This window comes from Ranitomeya variabilis, chromosome 2, assembly GCF_051348905.1.
Source record: "Ranitomeya variabilis isolate aRanVar5 chromosome 2, aRanVar5.hap1, whole genome shotgun sequence".
Classification (NCBI taxonomy): Eukaryota; Metazoa; Chordata; class Amphibia; order Anura; family Dendrobatidae; genus Ranitomeya; species Ranitomeya variabilis.
The window spans coordinates 302,445,935-302,472,047 of NC_135233.1; the positions used below are offsets into that span (position 1 = coordinate 302,445,935).

Genomic DNA, 26,113 nt, shown 5'->3' on the forward strand with positions numbered 1-26,113 from the left:
ACCCCTCAAGGAATTTATCTAGGTGTGTGTTGAGCACCTTGAATCCTCAGATGCTTTACAGAATTTTACAACGTTGATCTGTGAAAATGAAAAAAAACAAAAACATTTTTCCTCAAAAATGTTGTTTTAGCCCCAATTTTTTTTTATGTTCACAAGAATAGCAGGAGAAAATGAACTCACTTCACCTATGTGACGTCATCGCGGTAGGAAATTTTCCCACCGCACTCGCATTGATGTCAGAAAGGTAAAATGAGTTCATTGGCTGTGAACTCTCAGGATCTGTCTGACGGCACCGTGATCAGAAGAACTTTCTCATGCTCGCGGTGCCCTCAGACAGGGAGTAGGAGTTCACAGGGAGACACTGAGCACACGCTGCTCAGTGTCTCTGCTCTGTGTCCATCTAGATAGCAGGCTGCATGGTTGCATGATGCGACCATACAGCCTGCCATCTAGATGTAGCAGAGCTAGACCCGTTGTGGGACAAATGGATTAGCAGCATCTCTGCAGAAAGGTGAGGAATATTGTTTTGTATTTTTAACTTTTGCAGAAGACAAGGGTGTCGGTAGAATGGGCGAGGTCATAAATATGGTTTAATTAAGATTTATTTAAAGGAGACTGTCATTCTTTCACTTAGGACTTTATTCTGAGTGTCTGGTTTCATGCAATGTGACTATGGGGTTAGTAATGGGGGCGTCTTATTGGCACCTCTCCATTATTAACCTCAGGGCTTGATGTCACCTGACAATACAAAGGTGACATAAACCCCCTCAACTATCACCCCACTAGCCACAGTTACAGGGCAAGTGGGAAGAGCGAGGCTAAGGGCTCAAACTAATTTGTGAGAAAAACGGATGAATGCAATCAGAGAAAAAAATTGGATTGCACTCTGACCAATGTTATTCAATGAGTTACATCTCATCTGCAATTTGTTTCTCAGCTGAAATCGGACTGAGAAAAAAAAATCACAGCATGCTGCGTATCTCAGATGAGACTCGCCAATGCAAGTCAATGGATGCGAGAAAAAAATGCACAGCACTCCCATCATGCGAGTACTGTCCGTTTTTTATGCACAGGTGTCCTTTGAAAAGCCAGTAATTCATGTACGGTGTAAAGTAAAATCACACTGACAGGTTAGAATACTAAAATAGAAATATAATAATAATTTTATTTATATAGCGCCAACATATTCTGCAGCGCTTTACAATTATAGAGGGGATTTGTACAGACAATAGACATTACAGCATAACAATAAACACAGATCAAAACATACCAGGAGGAATGAGGGCCCTGCTCGCAAGCTTACAAACTATAGAATACATATTTATACAAATCTTAGTAACACACACACATATATCTATGTATTTATATTGCACAGAAAGATAGAAGAAAAGCTGGTAATTCATCTGCCGGCTTCTGTAAAATCACTGCAAGAGCCGACAGGATAGAAGAGAAGGATTACATACAGTAAATACATATAGAATAGGTAGATATATAGATGGCAGTGACAAATACAATTAGTACAGTGCATGTGCAAATTACTGGACATGCATTTAATTAATAAAAAAAAAATACGTAAAAAAATGGCGTGGGATCCTACGCAATTTTTGCAACCAGCTGAGGGAAAGCCAGCGACTGGGGGCAGATGTTTATAGCCTGGGAAGGGGGTAATACCCGTGGAGCTTCCCATGCTATTAATATCAGCTCACAACTGTATACTTAGCCTTTACTGGCTATTAAAATGGGGACCCTCAAAAAAATTATTTTGAGTCCCCTCATAATTAATAACCAGCAAAGGCTATGCAGACAGCTGGGGCTGATATTAATAGCCTAGCAAGGGGCCATAGATAATGCCCCCCCCAGCTAAAAACCATCAGTACTCAGCTGCTCCAGAAAAGGTGCATCTCTAAGATGCGCCAATTCCAGCACTTAGCCTCGCTTTTCCCACTTGCACTGTAGCGGTGGCAAGTGGAGTAATAGTTGTGGGGTTGATGTCACCTTTGTATTGTAAGGTGACATCAAGCCCACAGCTTCGTAATGGAGAGGTGTCAATAAGACACCTATCCACTACTAATCCTATAGTCGTTACATGTTAAATAAAGACACAGCCAGAATAAAGTCTTTAATGAAATAAAACAACACAGTTTTCCCATTTTATTATTACTCCTAATCCATGCAACGCCCTCGATCACCTGTAATAAAAATAACAAACCAACAATATACCATACCTGTCCGTTGTTGTGTCACATGCAGTAATCCATATCTGGGGTATATACAGTTTTAAACCAAGACGATGGCCTAGATGCAACCGCACGGCTGAAAACTGGTTAACGAGGAGATGCTGCGAGCAGAGATTCAGTGACTAGGTCACTGAAGCTGCACTCCCTCACAGCCTGAACTGCGGTAACCTCTGCACTGGCATTTTCCCACGGTCCAGAGGTCATCCCAGTTCAGAACAGCTGCGTCCGGTCACTGATGCTGCGCTGCCTCACAGCCTGACCTGCGCTGAACTCTGGAGCTTGGGAAAATGCATTTGTCACTGACATCTATATATCTACCTATTCTATTTGTATTTACTGTATGTAATCCATCTCTTTTATCCTGTCGGCTTCTGCATTGAATTTACAGAATCCGTCAGATGTATTACCGGCTTTTCTTCTATCTCTCTATGCAGTATAAATACTGTTGTGAACTGTGTTTCTGGGCTCCCTCTGGTGGTCACTAACGGTATTGTGTTAGGTATGTCTTGTTGCAGGCCTGAGCTCCAGCTGTGTCGTTAAGCAGCGAGTGTTTCCTATTTGAGTCTCCTCTGGACTCAGTCTCTTGCCTGGCATCGTTGTATCCAGACCTATTTGGTCTCCTCCAGATTCCTTTCAGTCTGCCTCATGCAAGAAAAGCTAAGTCTGTTTTGTACAATTTGGATCGTTTGCATTATTCAGTGTTTTTGTCCAGCTTGCTTTACATTTGATTTTTGACTCGCTGGAAGCTCTAGGGGGCTGATATTCTCCCTCCACACCGTCAGTCGGTGTGGGGGTTCTTGAATGTTCAGCGTGGATGTTTTGTAGGGTTTTCTGCTAACCGCATAGTCCACTATCTATTTTCTGCTATCTAGACTATTGGGCCTCACTTTGCTGAATCTAGTTCATCTCTACGTTTGTGTTTTCCTCTTGCCTCACCGTTATTATTTGTTGGGGGCTTTCTATATCTTTGGGGTTCAATTTCTCTGGAGGCAAGCGAGGTCTTATTTTTTCCCTCTAGGGGTAGTCAGTTCTCCGGCTGGCTCGAGACGTCTAGAACCAACGTAGGCACGTTCACCGGCTACTTTTAGTTGTTTGTGTCAGGATCAGGTATGCGGTTAGCCCAGTTTCCACCTCCCTAGAGCAGTATTTATATTTTTGCTATCTTGCCGGAATATCAGAGATCTTCTGCCATTGGGATCATAACAGAATGCCAGGCCAAAATAAAATGTTTAATGCATCGCAGAAGCGGGATTAAAAAGAAGTTCTGAGTTTTTTTTTTTTTGTTTTTTTTTTGCTGCAGTTTGCCTAGCTTCTTCCATCCCCTTTTTCTCTGAGTGGCTGAAACTCTGCTGCAGATATGAATGTCCAGACTCTGACTTCTAGTGTGGATCAGCTTGCTGCTAGGGTGCAAAGCATTCAGGATTTTGTTATCCATAGCCCTATGTCTGAACCAAAAATACCTATTCCTGAGCCGTTTTTTTGAGATAGATCTAAATTCCTGAATTTTAGGAATAATTGTAAATTGTTTCTGTCTCTGAAACCTCATTCCTCTGGTGATTCCGCTCAGCAAGTTAAGATTGTTATTTCCTTCTTGCGCGGCGACCCTCAGGATTGGGCCTTCTCTCTGGCGCCAGGAGATCCTGCATTGGTGAATGTTGATGCGTTTTTTCTGGCACTTGGTTTGCTTTATGAGGAGCCTAATCTTGAAAATCAGGCTGAAAAAATGTTGTCTGATTTGTTTGCTCGGATTAAGGGATCCAGTTGGTTCACCAAGATAGATCTTCGTGGTGCGTATAACCTTGTGCACATAAAGCAGGGAGATGAATGGAAAACGGCATTTAATACGCCTGAGGGTCATTTTGAGTACCTGGTGATGCCTTTCGGATTATCTAATGCTCCTTCTGTGTTTCAGTCCTTCATGCATGACATCTTCCGGAAATATCTGGATACATTTATGATTATTTATCTGGATGATATTTTGGTTTTTTCTGATGATTGGGAGTCCCATGTGAACCAGGTCAGGATGGTGTTTCAGGTTTTGCGGGAGAATGCTCTATTTGTGAAGGGTTCAAAATGTATCTTTGGGGTACAGAAGGTTTCTTTTTTGGGTTTTATTTTTTCCCCTTCTACTGTGGAGATGGACCCAGTTAAGGTCCGTGCCATTCATGACTGGACTCAGCCCACGTCTGTTAAGAGCCTGCAGAAGTTCTTGGGCTTTGCTAATTTTTACCGTCGTTTTATCGCTAATTTCTCCAGCGTGGTTAAACCTTTGACGGATATGACCAAGAAGGGTTCTGATGTTGCGAATTGGTCTCCTGCGGCCGTGGAGGCCTTTCGGGAGCTGAAGCGTCGGTTTACTTCAGCTCCAGTCTTGTGCCAGCCGGATGTCTCTCTTCCCTTCCAGGTTGAAGTTGATGCTTCTGAAATTGGTGCAGGGGCTGTTTTGTTGCAAAAAAGTTCTGATGGCTCCGTGATGAAGCCATGCGCCTTCTTTTCAAGGAAATTTTCGCCTGCTGAGCGGAACTACGATGTTGGTAATCGGGAGTTGTTGGCCATGAAGTGGGCATTTGAGGAGTGGCGACATTGGCTCGAGGGAGCTAGACATCGTGTGGTGGTCTTGACTGATCATAAAAATCTGATTTACCTCGAGTCTGCCAAACGCCTGGATCCTAGACAGGCCCGTTGGTCGTTGTTTTTCTCCCGTTTTGACTTTGTGGTCTCGTACCTGCCTGGTTCGAAGAACGTGAAGGCTGATGCACTTTCTAGGAGTTTTGTGCCTGAATCTCCGGGAGTCTCTGAGCCGGCTGGTATTCTCAGAGGTGGAGTAATTTTGTCTGCCATTTCCCCAGATTTGCGACGAGGGCTGCAAAAATTTCAGGCTGATAGGCCTGATCGTTGTCCACCAGAGAGATTGTTTGTCCCTGATGGATGGACCAACAGAGTTATTTCTGAGGTTCATTCTTCGGTGTTGGCGGGACATCCTGGGATTTTTGGTACCAGAGATTTGGTGGCCAGGTCCTTTTGGTGGCCTTCCTTGTCGCGGGATGTGCGTTCTTTTGTGCAGTCCTGTGGGATTTGTGCTCGGGCTAAGCCTTGCTGTTCTCGTGCCAGCGGGTTGCTTTTGCCCTTGCCTATCCCAAAGAGGCCTTGGACGCACATTTCCATGGATTTCATTTCGGATCTTCCGGTGTCTCGGAAGATGTCTGTCATCTGGGTGGTGTGCGATCGTTTTTCTAAAATGGTCCATTTGGTGCCCTTGCCTAAGTTGCCTTCCTCCTCTGATTTGGTTCCTTTGTTCTTTCAGAATGTGGTTCATTTGCATGGCATCCCTGAGAATATTGTTTCTGACAGAGGATCCCAGTTTGTGTCCAGATTCTGGCGATCCTTTTGTGCTAAGATGGGTATTGATTTGTCTTTTTCGTCGGCTTTTCATCCTCAGACTAATGGCCAGACCGAGCGAACTAATCAGACGTTAGAGACTTATTTGAGATGTTTTGTTTCTGCTGATCAGGATGACTTGGTTACCTTTTTGCCACTGGCCGAGTTTGCCCTTAATAATCGGGCTAGTTCTGCCACCTTGGTTTCACCCTTTTTCTGCAACTCTGGTTTTCATCCTCATTTCTCCTCGGGTCAGGTTGAATCTTCTGACTGTCCTGGGGTTGATTCTGTGGTGGATAGGTTGCAGCGGATTTGGAACCATGTAGTGGACAATTTGAAATTGTCACAAGACAAGGCCCAGCGGTTTGCCAACCGCCGCCGCGGTGTGGGTCCCCGACTTTGTGTTGGGGATTTGGTTTGGTTGTCTTCTCGGCATGTTCCTTTGAAAGTCTCCTCTCCTAAGTTCAAGCCTCGCTTTATCGGTCCTTATAAGATTTTGGAAATCCTTAACCCGGTGTCTTTTCGCTTGGACCTTCCAGCGTCTTTTGCTATTCATAATGTGTTCCATAGGTCCTTGTTGCGGCGGTACATGGTGCCTATGGTTCCTGCTGTTGAAACCTCCTGCCCCGGTTTTGGTTGAGGGCGAGTTGGAGTACGTGGTGGAGAAGATTCTGGATTCTCGTATCTCTAGACGGAAACTCCAGTATTTAGTTAAGTGGAAAGGCTATGGTCAGGAGGATAATTCCTGGGTTGTCGCCTCTGATGTTCATGCGGCTGATTTGGTTCATGCCTTTCACGCTGCTCATCCTGATCGCCCTGGGGGTCTTGGTGAGGGTTCGGTGACCCCTCCTCAAGGGGGGGGTACTGTTGTGAACTGTGTTTCTGGGCTCCCTCTGGTGGTCACTAACGGTATTGTGTTAGGTATGTCTTGTTGCAGGCCTGAGCTCCAGCTGTGTCGTTAAGCAGCAGGTGTTTCCTATTTGAGTCTCCTCTGGACTCAGTCTCTTGCCTGGCATCGTTGTATCCAGACCTATTTGGTCTCCTCCGGATTCCTTTCAGTCTGCCTCATGCAAGAAAAGCTAAGTCTGTTTTGTACAATTTGGATCGTTTGCATTATTCAGTGTTTTTGTCCAGCTTGCTTTACATTTGATTTTTGACTCGCTGGAAGCTCTAGGGGGCTGATATTCTCCCTCCACACCGTCAGTCGGTGTGGGGGTTCTTGAATGTTCAGCGTGGATGTTTTGTAGGGTTTTCTGCTAACCGCATAGTCCACTATCTATTTTCTGCTATCTAGACTATTGGGCCTCACTTTGCTGAATCTAGTTCATCTCTACGTTTGTGTTTTCCTCTTGCCTCACCGTTATTATTTGTTGGGGGCTTTCTATATCTTTGGGGTTCAATTTCTCTGGAGGCAAGCGAGGTCTTATTTTTTCCCTCTAGAGGTAGTCAGTTCTCCGGCTGGCTCGAGACGTCTAGAACCAACGTAGGCACGTTCACCGGCTACTTTTAGTTGTTTGTGTCAGGATCAGGTATGCGGTTAGCCCAGTTTCCACCTCCCTAGAGCAGTATTTATATTTTTGCTATCTTGCCGGAATATCAGAGATCCTCTGCCATTGGGATCATAACAAAATACGTATATTTGTGTGTGTTGGTGTAATTTTACTGTACGCGAACAGGAACTGCTAGCTTTTCTTCTATCTAATATATATATATATACTAGCTGAAGAGCCCGGCGTTGCCTGGGCATAGTAAATATCTGTGGTTAGTTATAGCACCTCACTTCTCTTATTTTCCCATCACGCCTCTCATTTTCACCCTCACATCTCTCATTTTCTCCCTCACACCTCTCATTTTCCCCCTCAATCCTCTTATTTTCCCCCACTCCTCTCATTCCCCCCTAACACTTGTCATTTCGACCTCACATCTGTCATTTTCCGATCACTCCACTATTTTCCCTCACTCCTCTCATTTTGCACTCACACCTTTTCATTTTCACCTCACACCTCTCATTTTCACCTCAGTATATGCATGTTTGTCATCTCCCTTATATATAGTATACACGTATGTCATCTCCTGTATATAGTATATACCTGTATGTCATCTCCCCTGTATATAGTATATACCTGCTGTGTCATCTCCCCTGTATATAGTATATACCTGTATGTCATCTCCTCCTATATATAGTATATACCTGTATGTAATCTCCTCCTGTATATAGTATATACCTGTGTGTCATCTCACCTATATATAGTATATATCTGTGTGTCATCTCCTCCTGTATATAGTATATACCTGTATGTCATCTCCTCCTATACATAGCATATACCCGTATGTCATCTCCTCCTGTATATACTATATACCTGTAGGTAATCTGCTCCTGTATATAGTATATACCTGTGTATCATCTCCTCCTGTATATAGTATATACCTGTATGTCATCTCCTCCTGTATGTAGTATGTACCTGTATGTCATCTCCTCCTCTATATAGTATACACCTGTGTGTCAATTCTCCTGTATATAGTATATATCTGTGTGTCATCTCCTCCTGTATATAGTATATACCTGTGTATCATCTCCCCTGTAAATAGTATATATCTGTATGTCATCTCCTCCTGTATTAGACCTCGTTCACACGTTATTTGGTCAGTATTTTTACCTCAGTATTTGTAAGCTACATTGGCAGCCTGATAAATCCCCAGCCAACAGTAAGCCCACCCCCTGGCAGTATATATTAGCTCACACATACACATAATAGACAGGTCATGTGACTGACAGCTGCCGGTTTCCTATATGGTACATTTGTTGCTCTTGTAGTTTGTCTGCTTATTAATCAGATTTTTATTTTTGAAGGATAATACCAGACTTGTGTGTGTTTTAGGGCGAGTTTCGTGTGTCAAGTTGTGTGTGTTGAGTTGCGTGTGGCGACATGCATGTAGCGACTTTTGTGAGATGAGTTTTGTGTGGCGACATGCGTGTAGCAACTTTTTTTGTGTCGAGTTGCATGTGACAGGTTAGTGTAGCAAGTTGTGTGCAGCAAGTATTGCGCATGGCGAGTTTTGCGCGTGGCGAGTTTTATGTGTGGTGCCTTTTGAGTATGTGCAAGTTTTGTGTGAGGCAACTTTTGCATGTGTTGCAACTTTTGTGCATGTGGCAATTTTTCCACGTGTGCAAGTTTTGCGTGTGGCGAGTTTTCCATGAGGTGAGTTTTGCACGTGTGGCGAGTTTTGCATGTGGAGAGTTTTGCGCGTGGCGAGTTTTGAGCGGCGACTTTTGTGTTTCGACTTTTATGTGGCGAGGTTGGTGTATGTGTGGTGAAATGTGCGCTGAGGGTGGTATATGTGTTCGAGCACGTGGTAGTGTGTGGCGCATTTTGGTGTGTCTTCATATCCCCGTGGTGGTGTGGTGATTATCCCATGTCAGGGCCCCACCTTAGCAACTGTACAGTATATACTCTTTGGCGCCATCGCTCTCATTCTTTAAGTCCCCCTTGTTCACATCTGGCAGCTGTTAATTTGCCTCCAACACTTTTCCTTTCATTTTTTCCCCATTATGCAGATAGGGGCAAAATTGTTTGGTGAATTGGAAAGCGCGGGGTTAAAATTTCACCTCACAACATAGCTTTGACGCTCTCGGGGTCCAGACGTGTGACTGTGCAAAATTTTGTGCCTGTAGCTGCGACGCCTCCGACACTTTTCCTTTCACTTTTTCCCCATTATGTAGATAGGGGCAAAATTGTTTGGTGAATTGGAAAGCGCGGGGTTAAAATTTCACCTCACAACATAGCCTATGACGCTCTCGGGGTCCAGACGTGTGACTGTGCAAAATTTTGTGGCTGTAGCTGCGACGGTTCAGATGCCAATCCCGGACATACACACACACACACACATACACACATTCAGCTTTATATATTAGATATATCTCTCTATCTGTGTGTGTTTTGATGAATATTTCCTTTGAAAACAATGTGTAAATGACAGAGAACTGCCGTTTGTAAAAGCTCATGTTAAAGTTGCATTGTAATTGGATAGCAATCGCAATGCACTCGGATGTAAATCGGATGCTACGTGTGAAAATCGGATTGTACTCGCGTGACACTCACATGGCCCTCATCCGTTTTTTCGGTCCAGATTGCGGAGCGTTTTTTTTCTTGCATATGGGTATGAGCCCTAAGTGCTAGAATTAGAGATGCTCCTTTTCTGGGGTGGCTGAGAGGTGATGTTTTTAGCATGGGGGGACAGTAACCATGGCACCTTCCTAAATTATTATTACCCTCAGCTGTCTGCATAGCCTTTGCTGATTAATTATAGGGGACCCTACTTCATTTTTGTAGGGTCCCCCATTTTAATAGCCAGTAAAGGCTAAGTATACAGTTGTGAGCCGATATTAATAGCCTGGAAAGCTCCAAGGGTATTACCCCCTTCCCAGGCTATAAACATCGGACCCTAGCCATCAGCTTTCTCTATGCTGTTTATGAAAATTATGCAAGAGCCGGTACAATTTTTTTTCACAAAAATTTTATTAAATACATGTACATTAGGCTACACACACACTGTACTAATTGTATTTGGCACAGACATCTGCATATCTACCTATTCTATTTGTATTTACTGTATGTAATCCATCTATTCTATGCTGTCGGCTCCTGCTGTGATTTTACACTATGCGGCTGCTGAATTGCCAGTTTTTCATCTATGTAATTATATATATATATATATATATATATACAGATACACACACTGCCGTTCAAAAGTTTGTGGTCACCCAGACAATTTTGTGTTTTCCATGAAAACTCATACATTTATTAATCCAATGAGCTGCCAAATGAATTGAAAATCTAGTCCAGACATTGACAAGGTTCGAAAAAAAGATTTTTATTAGAAATTTTCTCCTTCAAACTTTGCTTTCGTCAAAGAATGCTCCCTTTGCAGCAATTACAGCATTGCAGACCTTTGACATTCTAGCAGTTAATTAGCTGAGGTAATCTGGAGAAATTTCCCCCCATTCTTCCAGAAGCCCCTCCCACAAGTTGGTTTGGCTTGATGGGCACTTTTTGCGTACCATACAGTCAAGCTGCCCCCACAACAGCTCAATGGGGTCACTCCATTACAGATAGAATACCAGCTGCCTGCTTCTTCCCTAAATATTTCTTGCATAATTTGGAGGTGTGCTTTGGGTCATTGTCCTGTTGTAGGATGAAATTGGCTCCAATCAAGCGCTGTCCACAGGGTATGGCATGGCGTTGCAAAATGGAGTGATAGCCTTCCTTATTCAATATCCCCTTTACCCTGTACAAATCTCCCACTTTACCAGCACCAAAGCAACCCCAATCACATTACCTCCACCATGCTTGACAGATGGCCTCAGGCACTCTTCCAACATCTTTTCAGTTGTTCTGCATCTCAAAAAGGTTCTTCTGTGTGATCCAAACACCTCAAACTTGGATTCGTCTGTCCATAACACTTTTTTCCAATCTTCCTCTGTCCAATGTCTGTGTTCCTTTGCCCATATTAATCTTTTCCTTTTATTAGCCAGTCTCATATATGGCTTTTTCTTTGCCACTCTGCCCTGAAGGCTAGCATCCCGGAGTCACCTCTTCACTGTAAACATTGACACTGGCGTTTTGCGTGTACTATTTAATGAAGCTGCCAGTTGAGGACCTGTGAGACATCGATTTCTCAAACTACAGACTCTAATGTACTTGTCTTGATGCTCAGTTGTGCAGCGGTGCCTCCCACTTCATTTTCTACTCTGGTTAGAGCCTGTTTGTGCTCTCCTCTGAAGGGAATAGTGCACACAATTTCTCGCATGGAATAGCCTTAATTTCTAAGAACAAGAATAGACTGTCGAGTTTCACATGAAAGTTTTTTTTTTCTAGCCATTTTGAGAGTTTAATGGAACCAACAAATGTAATGCTCCAGATTCTCAATTAGCTCAAAGGAAGGTCAGGTTAATACGTTTTCTAATCAGCCAAACTGTTTTCAGCTGTGCTAACATACTTGCTCAAGGGTTTTCAAGGGTATTCTAACCATCCATTAGCCTTTTTACACAGTTAGCAAACACAAAGTACCATAAGAACACTGGCATGATGGTTGTTGAAAATGGTTCTCTATACACCTATGAAGATATTGCACTACAAACTAGACGTTTGCAGCTAGAATAGTCATTTACCACATTAACAATGTATAGAGTGTATTTCTGAATCATTTAATGTTAGCTTCATTGGAAAAAAACTGTGCTTTTCTTTCAAAAATAAGGAAATTTCTAAGTGACCCTAAACTTTTGAACGGTAGTGTAATATATATATATATATATATATATATATATATATACAGTACAGACCAAAAGTTTGGACACACCTTCTCATTTAAAGAGTTTTCTGTATTTTCATGACTGTGAAAATTGTACATTCACACTGAAGGCATCAAAACTATGAATTAACACGTGGAATTATATACTTAACAAAAAAGTGTGAAACAACTGAAAATATGTCTTATATTCTAGGTTCTTCAAAGTAGTCACCTTTTGCTTTGATGACTGCTTTGCACACTCTTGGCATTCTCTTGCTGAGCTTCAAGAGGTAGTCACTGGGAATGGTCTTCCAACAATCTTGAAGGAGTTTCCAGAGATGCTTAGCACTTGTTGGCCCTTTTGCCTTCACTCTGCGGTCCAGCTCACCCCAAACCATCTCGACTGGGTTCAGGTCTGGTGACTGTGGAGGCCAGGTCATCTGGCGTAGCACCCCATCACTCTTCTTCTTGGTCAAATAGCCCTTACACAGCCTGGAGGTGTGTTTAGGGTCACTGTCCTGTTGAAAAATAAATGATGGTCCAACTAATCGCAAACCGGATGGAATAGCATGCCGCTGCAGGATGCTGTGGTAGCCATGCTGGTTCAGTATGCCTTCAATTTTGAATAAATCCCCACCAGAGTCACCAGCAAAGCACTCCCACACCATCACACCTCCTCCTCCATGCTTCACGGTGGGAACCAGGCATGTAGATTCCATACGTTCACCTTTTCTGCGTCGCACAAAGACACTGTGGTTGGAACCAAAGATCTCAAATTTGGACTCATCAGACCAAAGCACAGATTTCCACTGGTCTAATGTCCATTCCTTGTGTTCTTTAGCCCAAACAAGTCTCTTCTGCTTGTTGCCTGTCCTTAGCAGTGGTTTCCTAGCAGCTATTTTACCATGAAGGCCCACTGCACAAAGTCTGCTCTTAGTTGTTGTAGAGATGTGTCTGCTGCTAGAACTCTGTGTGGCATTGACCTGGTCTCAAATCAGAGCTGCTCTTAACCTGCGATTTCTGAGGCTGGTGACTCGGATAAACTTATCCACAGAAGCAGAGGTGACTCTTGGTCTTCCGTTCCTGGAGCGGTCCTCATGTGAGCCAGTTTCTTTGCAGCCCTTGATGGTTTTTGCCACTGCACTTGGGGACACTTTCAAAGTTTTCCAAATTTTTCGGACTGACTGACCTTCATTTCTTTAAGTAATGATGGCAACTCGTTTTTCTTTACTTAGAATTTGTATTATGGCAAGAAAAAAGCAGCTAACAGTCTATTCAGTAGGACTATCAGCTGTGTATCCACCAGACTTCTGCTCAACACAACTGATGGTCCCAACCCCATTTCTAAGGCAAGAAATCCCACTTATTAAACTTGAAGGGGCACACCTGTGAAGTGAAAACCATTCCCGGTGACTACCTCTTGAAGCTCATCAAGAGAATGCCAAGAGTGTGCAAAGCAGTCATCAAAGCAAAAGATGGCTACTTTGAAGAACCTAGAATATAAGACATATTTTCAGTTGTTTCACACTTTTTTGTTAAGTATATAATTCCACATGTAGTTTTGATGCCTTCAGTGTGAATTTACAATTTTCAGAGTCATGAAAATATCGAAAATTCTCTAAATGAGAAGGTGTGTCCAAACTTTTGGTCTGTACTGTGTATGTATATATATATATATATACACACATACATATGCATACACACACAAACACTCAGCAACACACAGCTCTGGCAAAAATTAAGAGACCGAGATAATATAATGAGGGGGCACCATAGAATAAATAAACAACTGGGATCCAACCTTGGCCTAAAAGGGAGACATATAGAAAAAAAGAAGAAACAGCAAGGCCAAATAGAATGGGGATCACCAGACTGCATGAATTAGTGCAATAAATACATCTTTATTATGGTGTAACACTGGACAAAAAAACCACATTTAAAAACATCTAAAAGCAATTTAGAAACAACAATGCCTATAATAAGGCTAGTGCCTATAAATGACCAAGGGGAGAAATAAATGAAATATGGGTGTGTTAAATCCTCAAAATCCTATATGGACAGCATATAAAACACGTCATACAATACACGTGCCATATAGAGAAATCACATGGAGCCTATAGATGTCACTTCTTAAGAAATAACTGGTTGTTTAAAGTGCATAGGCAAACAATTGTTTGCCTATGCACTTTAAACAACCAGTTATTTCTTAAGAAGTGACATCTATAGGCTCCATGTGATTTCTCTATATGGCACGTGTATTGTATGACGTGTTTTATATGCTGTCCATATAGGATTTTGAGGATTTAACACACCCATATTTCATTTATTTCTCCCCTTGGTCATTTATAGGCACTAGCCTTATTATAGGCATTGTTGTTTCTAAATTGCTTTTAGATGTTTTTAAATGTGGTTTTTTTGTCCAGTGTTACACCATAATAAAGATGTATTTATTGCACTAATTCATGCAGTCTGGTGATCCCCATTCTATTTGGCCTTGCTGTTTCTTCTTTTTTTCTAAAAATTAAGAGACCACTGCAAAATTTTCAGTTTGTCTGTTTTTTCTCTTTAGAGGTATATTTTTGATTAAAATGTAAATTGTTCTTTTATTCTATAAACTACTGACAACATGTCTCTGATGTTCCAAGCAATACATTTTGTATTTATTTTCTGAAAATGAGAAATGGTCAAAATAACAAAAAAGTGCATTGCTTGCAGACCTTAAATAATGCAAGAAAAAAAGTTCAGAATCATTTAGAAATAACAATACTAATTTTTTAACTCAGGAAGAGTTCAGAAATCAATATTTTGTGGAATAACCATGATTTTTAATCACAGCTTTCATGCATGATTAAACACCTGGTCGTCTAATGGTTAGACAAAGTACAAGCCTCAGTGTCTTGCACTCGCTGTGAAATTTGGTGGAGAATTGGTGATGATCTGGGGATGCTTCAGCAAGGCTGGAATTGGGCAGGTTGTTCTTTGCGAAGGACTTATGAATCAAGCTGCATACAAGGTTGGGCCAGTCTCACACGTCCAGATAATTCCGGTACCGGAAAAATCGGTACCGGAGTTATCCGTGTCCGTGAGCTCACGTGGCACATCAGTGTGGCACACGTGCGGCAGCCGTGTGCCGCCCTTGTTCCGACTGGGTACCACACGGACCGTGCAGGAGACAGCGCTAGAGATAAGCGCTGTCCCCTGCATCTGGTGCTGAAGCCGCCATTCATTTCTTCTCTCCAGCAACGTTCGCTGGAGAGAAGGAATGAATAATCATTGGGGGTTTTTTTGTGTTTAAAATAAAGATCCTTGTCACCACTCCCCTCCCACCACCTGTGCGCCCGCCCGCTGGAAATAAAATACTCACCCGCCTCCCTCGATGCTTCCTCTCAGCGCCGCAGCTTCTTCCTGTATGAGCAGTCACGTGGTGCCGCTCATTACAGTGATGAATATGCGGGTCTCCGTTGGCCTCTGTCTGTCATGGAATCCAAGTCGCTGATTTGTCTTGCCAGCTGCCTGTCATGGCTGCCGCGACCAATCATTAATAAGGGGTTAATAAACAGTCAGTGAAAAACAGACAGAACTAGGAGGCAAATATAATACCATCCATGGGCTGTCGCAAGTTTATTATTTAGGGCTCACACTCATCTGCATTTAAAACATCCAATGTTGATCCAGAAAAGTAGAGTGTCACATATGACAACCTTATGACATGCGTATGCAATACATATTTTTTTTTCTCTGCAACTATTATTCTACACTCATGTACAGGACCATTTACAGTATTCTAGTCTACAGAATGGTAAAGTATCTGTAAAAATCTGACAGGATAAATATTATCTGTGTGCCGTTCATATGTTTTTTCTCACACTCATTGACTTGCAACGATGAGTCTCGTCCATTATATGCAGCCACTCGCTGCATGCTGTGATTTTTTTCTCATCCAGATTCCAGCTGAGAAAAAAAAAATGGCAGACGAGCAGGGAATCATAGAATAACATTAATCAGAGTGAATCCAATGTTTTATCGGATTGCAATCGTCTGATTTAGGCGCAGATGAGTATGAGCCCTTAAGCATAGACTTTGATCCGTTATTAAGATTAAAAAATGGAGATTTTTCATTTAGCAGTTGCTCGGTCCACAAAGGAAACGTATTTGTGAACAGCTCCGTAGACTATAGTGAGTAGGTGTACTATATGTGAAAAACACAGATTGACCGTGTATGAGGAAATTAAAAATGTGAAGGGTCCCTAAGGAATTTGTTTTGCATACCAGAAAGTACTACTTTCACACTTCTGTCTTTAGTTCTCCGTCGCAATCTGTCGTTATGTGCAAAAAACGGATCCTGCAAATGTGCTTGCAGGATGTGTTTTTTGCCCATAGACATTTATTAGCGGTGGATGGGCACACGTCGCATCCGTCGTGCGATGGATGCGTCGTGTTTTGGCGGACGCAACGCACAAAAAACGTTCAATGTAACTTTTTTTGTGCGACGTGTCCACCATTTCTGACCGCCATGCACAGCTGGAACTCCACCCCCTCCTCCCCGCTCATCACAATGGGCAGCGGATGCGTTGTAAAACTGCATCCGCTGCCCACGTTGTGCTACATTTAGCACAACGTCCATCAGTACGTCAGGCCGACGGTTTGCGACTGCCCCGTACCGACGGATGAGTGAAAGAAGCCTAAGGCTAAATTCAGACATCCGGATGAAATGTTCTAATGTCTGCTTTTTTCTCAGACACTGACCTATAACATTATTGATCCGTATACATATTGGTTTTAATAACGGATCTGTCGTTGTCCACGAGACTCGGAGCATGTTCTAACCTCATCCAGTTTGCTGATCAGACTCTGCCATTAAAGTCTAAGAGGATCCGTGTAAAACACTGAAGACACACTTAGTACGGCCGGGGTCACACATGCGAGAAACACAGCCGAGTCTCGCATGTTAATACCCGGCCCTGCTGCCTGCACTTCGGAGCGGAGGGTGCAGCCACATAGCAATACATGGAGCCGCACGCTCCGCTCCTGAGTGCCGGCGGCAATGCCGGGTATTAACATGCGAGGCTCAACCGTATTTCTCGCATGTGTGATCCCGGCAGTGTCGCACTAGGGTGCTAAGGGCCCACCAGTAACATTGACTGTGGGGGCCCACTTTTCACCTGTATACAAATATTACACTACCCTGGTTCACAAATTTACCTATATCTCTATATAATAATAAACTGAGTAGTTTGGTTAGTGAATGATGAGATGCTGCTTTTTTTCTGTACAGAGTGAATCAAGTGAATTATGCCAAGTACTGCCCATACAGTGGGGTTGGGAGCCCAGATCTGCACAGGGGCCCACTGGGGGATTCCCCTGTTACCCTGGGGGCCAGTCCGAGCCGGGATCCCAGCCTACTTCAGCGTTCTATCCGTTTTTAACTAGTGCATTGCTAAGAGTCATTGGGTATACTTGCTCCAAAGGAAAAAAACTCCTGAGAAAGATGAAAATAAAAAAAACACAGAAGTAACAAAGGCCACCAGAAAAAAAACATTGGTTTATTTCCCTCAGGTGGTTACACTTCCACAAATGCATGAATGTAACCTAAGACTGATGAAGCATTAAGGGTGCCATCACACTAGCAGTATTTGGTCAGTATTTTACCTCAGTATTTGTAAGCCAAAACCAGGAGTGGGTGATAAACGCAGAAGTGGTGCATATGTTTCTATTATATTTTTTCTCTAATTGTTCCACTCCTGGTTTTGGCTTACACATACTGATGTAAAATACTGACCAAATACTGATAGGGTGACGGCAGCCCAATAGTCCAAACAAATACACTGACAAAGGTGTGATAAAAATCAGATGGAAAAATATGGCTAAAGCTGTGTTCAAATGCAGCAGTCACGCTGTGGCTTTTGGCCAGGGGTGTGAATACTATTGGCGCAATCTGTGCACACATACATGGGTCAAAGAGTTAATGGGGGCCAATTCCAGCTCCAAACCAGGTGGAAGTGTGTATTATGACGAGCTACTCGACTGCACTCCTGCTTTTAGCCACAATGGCCCTTGTTGCTGTGATGTTTTCAGTGTTCCTCTGCATACTCTTGTATGGAAACACTGCGCAGCTGATCATAATGTCTGCAATGCTTTCAGGTGACACAGCTGTTTTCATGTAAGATTAAGTGATTGTGCAATGGAACAGTAAAAAGACAACAGCTGCACAGGGCTGTGGCATCTAAAAGAAGCAGCATGACTGCTTTGTGTGTGTGAACGCAGCCTAAGTGGAGGCAGTAAATGGGCCAGATATATTAAGGGTATGTGCACACGTCAGGATTTTGTCAGGCTTTTTCATCAGGTTTTGTAGCCAAAACCAGGAGTGGGTGATAAATGCAGAATTGGAGCATATGTTTCTATTATACTTTTCCTCTGAGGCTATGTCTCCACTTTCAGGATGGCCGGCGGGATCGCCGCAGCGGCGAAGCCGCTCGGTGCTAAGCCCCGCCCCCTTTCTGGGACGCGATCATGCCGGATGTGTTAACTCTTCACATCCGGGATGATCGCTCGCTCCCATAGGGCCCTGTGATATGCCTTGCGGGGACGCTGCGTCCCCGCAAGGTGTACGGACATGCTGCGATCTGAAAAGACGCGCAGCATGTCCGGAGTCGCAGGGCCGCCGCGTGCGGGTTTCCACGCATAGTGGAGACGGGATTTCATAAAATCCCCTCCACTATGCTGGAACATCTGGACGCTGCTTTTTTGACGCTGCAGCTCTGCGCAGCGTCAAAAAAGCAGCGTTTCCTGACCGTGGAAACATACCCTAATTGTTCCACTCCTGGTTTTGGCTACAAAATCCTGACAAAATCCTGACGTGTGCACATAGCCTTAGGGTATGTTTCCACGGTACGTAAACGCTGCTTGTTTGACGCTGCAGCGTCAAACAAGCAGTGTCCAGATGTTCCAGCATAGTGGAGGGGATTTTATGAAATCCCGTCTCCACTATGCGTGGAAACCCGCACGCGGAGGCCCTGCGACTCCGGACATGCTGCGCGTCTTTTCAGAACGCAGCATGTCCGTACACCTTGCGGGGACGCAGCGTCCCCGCAAGGCATATCACAGGGCCCTATGGCGAGGGGTGCGATGATCCCGGATGTGTACTGTACACATCCGGCACCATCGCGTCCCATTAAGGGGGCGGGGCTTAGCGCCGAGCGGCTGCGGCGATCCCGCCGGCGAAACGGACCGTGGAGACATACCCTTAGGGTATGTGCACACGTAGATTGGTCCACTGCGGATTTGATTTTGAGGGCAAAAACACTGCGTTTTTCCTGCGGATTTACAGCGGTTTTTGTGCGGATTCCACTGCGGTTTTCTATTATAGAGCAGGTGTAAAACCGCTGCGGATTCCGCACAAAGAATTGACATGCTGCGGAATGTAAACCGCTGCGTTTCCGCACGTTTTTTTCCGCAGCATGGGTACAGCGTTTTCGGTTTCCCATAGGTTTACATTGTACTGTAAACTCATGGGAAACTGCTGCGGATCCGCAGCAAAATCCGCATCGTGTGCATAGAGCCTTAGGCTGCCGTCACACTAGCAGTATTTGGTCAGTATTTTACATCAGTATTTGTAAGCCAAAACCAGGAGTGGGTGATAAATGCAGAAGTGTTTATGTTTCTATTATACTTTTCCTCTATTTGTTCCACTCCTGGTTTTAGCTACAAATACTGATGTAAAATACTGACCAAATACTGCTAGTGTGACGGCAGCCTAAAAATGTTGGTGTTTTGCTTATAGCTATTAACAACTAAGCAATAAATAGTGAATTTCTAATAATAAAACAGGTGCTATGACTTTTATAAAGTTGCCTATTTGAAGGACCAGAAGATCTATCTAGATCATCACCACCACAGGTGATAGATTGAATGGTCTCCAATACCACACGTGAAATCAGGTGGATGGTAACTCCTGGCCCAGATTAGCCTGTTCAGTGCAAATGTATATGATGTAAGCAGCAGAGAGAGATAATTACTGGTAGGATAATAACTTCATCACTTGTTGGAGGAAATAAAAGATACAAAGTACACCAGTAATCATCCCTGAACTTTTGCTGCGTGCCCACGATGAGGAATAGTAGCGTTTTGGGCACAGCGTATTTTTGCTGCGCTCTTCATTACAAGCACAGTGGATGGGATTTATAGAAATCCTTTGCCCGCTGTGCTTCTGTAGCACTGCGAAAACCAACCTGCAGTGTGGGTTTCTAAGCCACAACATGTTATTTTTTGCAGCAGAGACGCTCATCTCCTCTGCATATTTTCCCCAATAGACTGTCTTTAGATGCGGTAAATTGGCACAGTTCCAAAACACAAGTGTGTAATGTAGAATACAGCAACAATTACTTAAATTAGGCTAAGGTTACTTTCACACATCAGGTTTTCAGTGTCAGGCTAAGTCCGGCGAATGTTGGAAAAACTGGATCCGGCGCAGATTGTGAAAAACTGATGCAACGGATTTGTTTTTTTTGACGCATCTGGCTAGCATATCTAGATTACTGGATAAAAAAAAAATTTGGAGCATGCTCAGATTAAAAAAACGGATCAGGCCGCCGGATCCGCCTTTTTCTGGATCCGGCACCTTCCGGCTCCCATAGGCTTCCATTCTAGCAAACAGCCGGAAGCGCCGAATCCGGCGCTTTGGCTTTTTCGCCGGAGACAAAAAACGTTGCTATGGACGTTTTTTCAAGAAACCGGAAACGGCAGATTTGCCGGATCTGGCGAAAACCGGACGAAACGCAATGTCATCTGGTGCAATCCGGCACTAATACAAGTCTATGGGGAAAAAAACCTGATCCAGCGGCAACATTCGCCTGATCCGTTTTTTTGAAAATTCGCTGGATTTAGCCTGACACTGAAAACCTGATGTGTGAAAGCAGCCTACCAAATAAAGTTGCACTCTGTAGAGTGTAACTTTACTTATTTGTTATGTATATAGATGGCTACTCTTAGTTCCACCTGTGCACACCAGTTTCCTGATTCGGAAGTGCAAGTCAGTCTTTTATTACTTAAATTAGGTTACTTGCGATTTTTTTATTGCATTTGTGTGCGTTTTTTTAACATGCGCTTTTATTGTTTTTGACTCACCGGTTTTTGTCTCTTGTTATCTCATGCTTTAAATAAAGCTGATTTTTTTTTTTATCCTTCCTGCTATTTATCTTTGACAACTTTATTGCAATACTTAGGTGCAGATTACAAGCGCCATTTATGGACGGGTTTCTCCCTACATGCACGCATAGGGACAGACCTGTCATTCAAGAGCATTGTGTAGGCAGAGGCCGCCCGGGACCTGCCCAACTAGTCTCCTGTGAGCCTCAGTCCTCCCCAGTGTCCATAAAAGTATGTTTTTTCCTGAAATGGTGCAGAGTTTGAGGGTATGTGCACACGTTCAGGAATTTTCACGTTTTTTGCTTGTTTTTCACTATAAAAACGCTATAAAAACGCATAGATATGCATCCTATCATTTAGAATGCATTCCGCATTTTTTGTTCACATGATGCGTTTTTTTCCGCAAAAAAAACGCATTGCGGGAAAAGAAGCATCATGTTCATTATTTTTGCGGATTTCCCATTGTTTTGAAGTGTCCGGAAGAAAACGCAAAAAATTTGCATAAAAATGCGCAAAATCCGTGCTAAAAACGTGCAAAAAACGCATGCAGAATTCCTGCGGAAAACCTCAGGTCTATCTCAGGAAAATTCTGCATGCATTCCGGACGTGTGCACATACCGAGTGAAATATACTTGGCTGAGATCATAGAGCTAGTGCCTGATACTTGCTGCCTGTGGATCGGACAGCATGTGTCATCTGTCAGGTTCACGTTAACAATGAACCCAGGGTATGTGTCCACGTTCAGGAAATGCTGCATTGCCGCAGCATCAAAAACGCAGCGTCCAGGTGTTACAGCATAGTGGAGGGGATTTAATGAAATCCCGTCTCCACTGTGCAGGAAAAAACGCATGCGTTTTTCCCGCGAAAACGCACATGCGGTACGTTTTTTCAGAACGCAGCATGTTGCTACAATGAGCAAAACACGCAGGAACACCGCAGGTGACCTGCCAGTGAGCTCAGGTGCATTTTTGGTCAGGATTTTACTTGCATAAAATCCTGACCAAAGCCTGAAGCAAACCTGAACGTGGACACATACCCTTAGGGTACGTGCACTCGATCAGTAAATGCTGCAGGTTAGACCTGCGTACTTGTGCAGCGTCCAGATGTTACAGCATAGTGGATGGGATTTCAAGAAATTCCATGCACACTATACGACCACGACTCACCTGCGGAGCTGGACATGCGGCTCGTCTCTACACACCGCAGCATGTCTGTCTGTTTCTCTTGTGGAGACGCGAGTCTAAGGCTAGTTTCACACTAGCGTCGGGAACAACCCGTCGCTGCGCGTCGGGCCGACGTTCCCGACGCTAGTGTGTTCTCCGCCGCACAACGGGGGCAGCGGATGCATATTTCCCACGCATCCGCTGCCCCATTGTGATGTGCGGGGAAGTGCGGGGAGGTGGGGGCGGAGTTCCGACTGCGCATGCGCGGTCGGAAAAAGCGGACCGTCGGGAGCAAAAAACGTTACATGTAACGTTTTTTTCTCCCGACGGACCGCTACCATACGCCCAAACGCCGCCAAACGCATTCACCGTTTTGAAATGCGTCGCAAATGCGTCGCAAATGCGTCGCTAATGTTACTCTATGACGAAACAACGTATCCAGCAAAAACTTTTGCTGGATGCGGCGTTTCGCAAAAACGACGCATTTGCGACGTATTGCAGTTAACGCTAGTGTGAAAGTAGCCTAAGCAAGATAAATTTCACCCTAAGGTGATGTTCTCACAAAAATGCTGTTTCATCTGCCAGTGTGTGTAGAATGTGTTTCGAATATTGCATTTCTGCTGCATATTTTGTACTTGTTTCCCCCCCTGTTCATTGCATTTTTGGTTCAGATTTGATACATTTGTGTTTTTTTTAGTACAGAAACACGATTGCGCTTTTTACATTCATTTTTTTCAGGCTCCCCAAAAGAAATTTAAAAGCAAAAATGCACTAAAAAAGGTCACAGTGCACTGGCATCTTTAGGGTATGTGTCCACGGGCCGTATTACATCCGGAATAGCTGCGGATTGAATGCTGCGTAGAGCATAGTGCAGCGTCCAGATGTTACAGCATAGTGGAGGGGATTTTATGAAATCCCGTCTCCATTATGCGTGCGAACACGCATCCGGCGGCCTTGCGTTTCCGGACATGCGGCGCGTCTTTTTAGAACGCAGCACAGGGTCTTATGTGTGGGGTGCGATGATTCCGGATGTGTGCAATGAACACATCCGGAATCATCGCGTCTACAGAAGGGGGCGGGGCGAGTTTTCCGCTCCGTCCAAAGCACCGGCCATCCTGAACGTGGACACATACCCTTACATGCACATGAACTCACATCCACTTGGTTTAGACTGTTACACACAGCCGATTTTAGGCCCCTTTCACATTGCGTTCTCGCCCATGTTCATTGGTCCCATCGGGGATTCGGGCGTATGCGCCGTAGGGGTCATTGACTATAATGTCAACGTGTGCTGTGTTGCGCATCGTTGGGCACATACGACTACTGTAGACGGACAAGACGCAGTGTGCTACGTCTGAGCGTATACAGCCCATACACACATGGACTCTGTGGGCACCAATGTCGTCAATGGCACGTACACCTGAATCCCGTTTTGCACGGGGCCGCACATGGACGACAAACACTGACGTCTGAACAAGGTCTGAGGCAATTTTTTTGTTGGGCTGTTTCCACAGTTCGGTCCAGAAATTTCTTTAATTTTCAAACGTTTGGAAAATGTTACATTTTCCCCACTTATCTGTTATCCTGGTTTTATAGTTTTCAGTCACAGGAGTTCCTGGATATTGTCAGTGAACCCCTCCTGTTCCTTCTCTGCTTGTTGCATGCACCAGCTTAGGCTGGACCTCTCCCTGCTGTAGGTGGCCATGCTTATAGCATGGGAGGGGAGGCTGAAAGGGTTACTTTTCTCCCCCCACCGGTGCAGCCATGTTGCTCTTTATTAGGAAGTATAACATGCCCGGTTCTGGTTTGACTACTGCACTGCACTGACACATTGTACCGTGCGGTGAGTCCTGCGCTGAGGAGCCGGCGCACTGGCTCCGCATCCCCGAGGGTATAAAAAGGTCTGCGCCCTGCAATCACCGAGAGAAGCGGGGCCACGGCTGCAGCCATGCACAAGGGCTGGAAGAAGTACTTCGGCCAGAAGTCCCTCAATGAGGTGACCATGGACGAGTATCTGGGGAGCCTTGGACTGTACAGAAAACTGACAGCCAAGGACGCGTCCTGCCTCTTCAGAGCGGTGTCCGAGCAGGTAATGGGACCCGTCCGGCGTGTGTGGGGCCATGTGAGGTAACGGCAGCTGACCTTCCATACCAGCGCCTCCTGGAGCCTTTGCATTGTACAGGAGCACCTTTTAGAACTTTTGCATTATATAAGCGCCTTCTGCAAAAGTGCATGCACTCCTCACACATTACACTGATTGCTGGAAGATTACAAACTTTGCCAAGTCTGAGCACAAGCTGTTACAAGTGACTTTTCCTTTTTTTTTTTTTTTAATATTAATAAGCTTGGCAGCTTTGTCATAATAATGGGTCTTAGGTAGAGACCGTTTTTAGCAGTTATGTCAGGTCGTTTTTTTGTCCCTACAGACATAGGACATGCGTTTGCATGAGTTGCATTGTCATTACAGGCAGTGTCGGACTGGGGTGACAAGGGCCCACCAGTAACATTGACTTTGGGGGCCCACTTTTCACCTGCATACAAATATTACACTACCCTCATTCACAAATTTACCTATATGTCTATATCATAATAAATAGTAGTTTGGTTAATGAATGATGAGATGCTGCTTTTTTTTTTCTGTACAGAGTGAATCAAGTGAATCAATCAAGTGAATTTTATGCCAAGTACTGCCCATACAGTGGGGTTGGGGGCCCAGATCTACACAGGGGCCCACCGGGGATTCCCCTATTACCCTGGGGGCCAGTCCGAGCCTGATTACAGGGTGCATAGACGAGTTATTGTGAATTGATTTGCATGACCCCGACCATTGGTCGTGTTAGTACTCTGTGACCGCTGGGCAGGAGACCTGAAAAGCGCCTTTTAGCATCCATGGCTCCGGTTTTAATTACTGTAGCTGGCCTGGCACAATGTCAGTATACATCTCACGGATGCCGAGCCAGCTAATGAAAGGGAGAGTCTGGATGCCGCCTAGTAAGAGGTGGTACCGAAGGCTTCTGTGCATCGACCATAAGTTATCGACATGTCTGATCTACTGGGTCATGTGACTCGATTTGCTCAAACTCATTTTTTTTTTTTTCTTTTTTGTGAGGTGTCAGGGCATTTTAATTTGGTCAAATATTTTGTATCTCCTTTTAACAAAAGTAAGGCTGTGGAGGTGGAGTCGGTATAAAATGGGCCAATTCTGACTCCCAAAATATATAATATATTGGGTACAGTAGTTCAGTTCAGGATGTGCTATAAATGTTTTCATATTTTGGGAAAGTTATAAAATATTATATAAATGTCTGTTCTGTTCCTGATCTAAGGATCTCTGCTTTTAGTTGAGATTGATCTGTGCTGCACTTTATGTACATGCTCAGTAGTAACCAGTGCTGTGGAATCATAGGTGAGATGAATCTGTGCTGCACTTTATGTACATGCTCAGTAGTGACCAGTGCTGTGGAGTTGTAGATGAGATGAATCTGTGCTGCACTTTATGTACATGCTCAGTAGTGATCAGTGCTGGGGAGTTGGAGGTGAGATGAATCTGTGCTGCACTTTTTGTACATACTCAGTAGTGAGGCAGTGCTGTGGAGTCATAGATGAGATGAATCTGTGCTGCACTTTATGTACATGCTCAGTAGTGACCAGTGCTGTGGAGTTGTAGATGAGATGAATCTGTGCTGCACTTTATGTACATGCTCAGTAGTGATCAGTGCTGGGGAGTTGGAGGTGAGATGAATCTGTGCTGCACTTTTTGTACATACTCAGTAGTGAGGCAGTGCTGTGGAGTCATAGATGAGATGAATCTGTGCTGCACTTTATGTACATGCTCAGTAGTGACCAGTGCTGTGGAGTCGTAGATGAGATGAATCTGTGCTACACTTTATGTACATGTTCAGT

At 44.1% G+C, this 26,113-nt stretch overlaps 1 protein-coding gene across 1 annotated transcript in view; it reads left to right on the forward strand.

The window, feature by feature from the left end:
* ALG13 (ALG13 UDP-N-acetylglucosaminyltransferase subunit) overlaps nucleotides 1–26,113 on the forward strand; it is a 203,209-nt gene that overhangs the window by 21,999 nt on the left and 155,097 nt on the right. Inside the window, exon 6 of the mRNA XM_077281501.1 lies at nucleotides 24,107–24,299. Within this exon, the coding sequence (XP_077137616.1) occupies nucleotides 24,107–24,299 (193 nt within the window). The remainder of the gene's footprint in view (nucleotides 1–24,106; nucleotides 24,300–26,113) is intronic.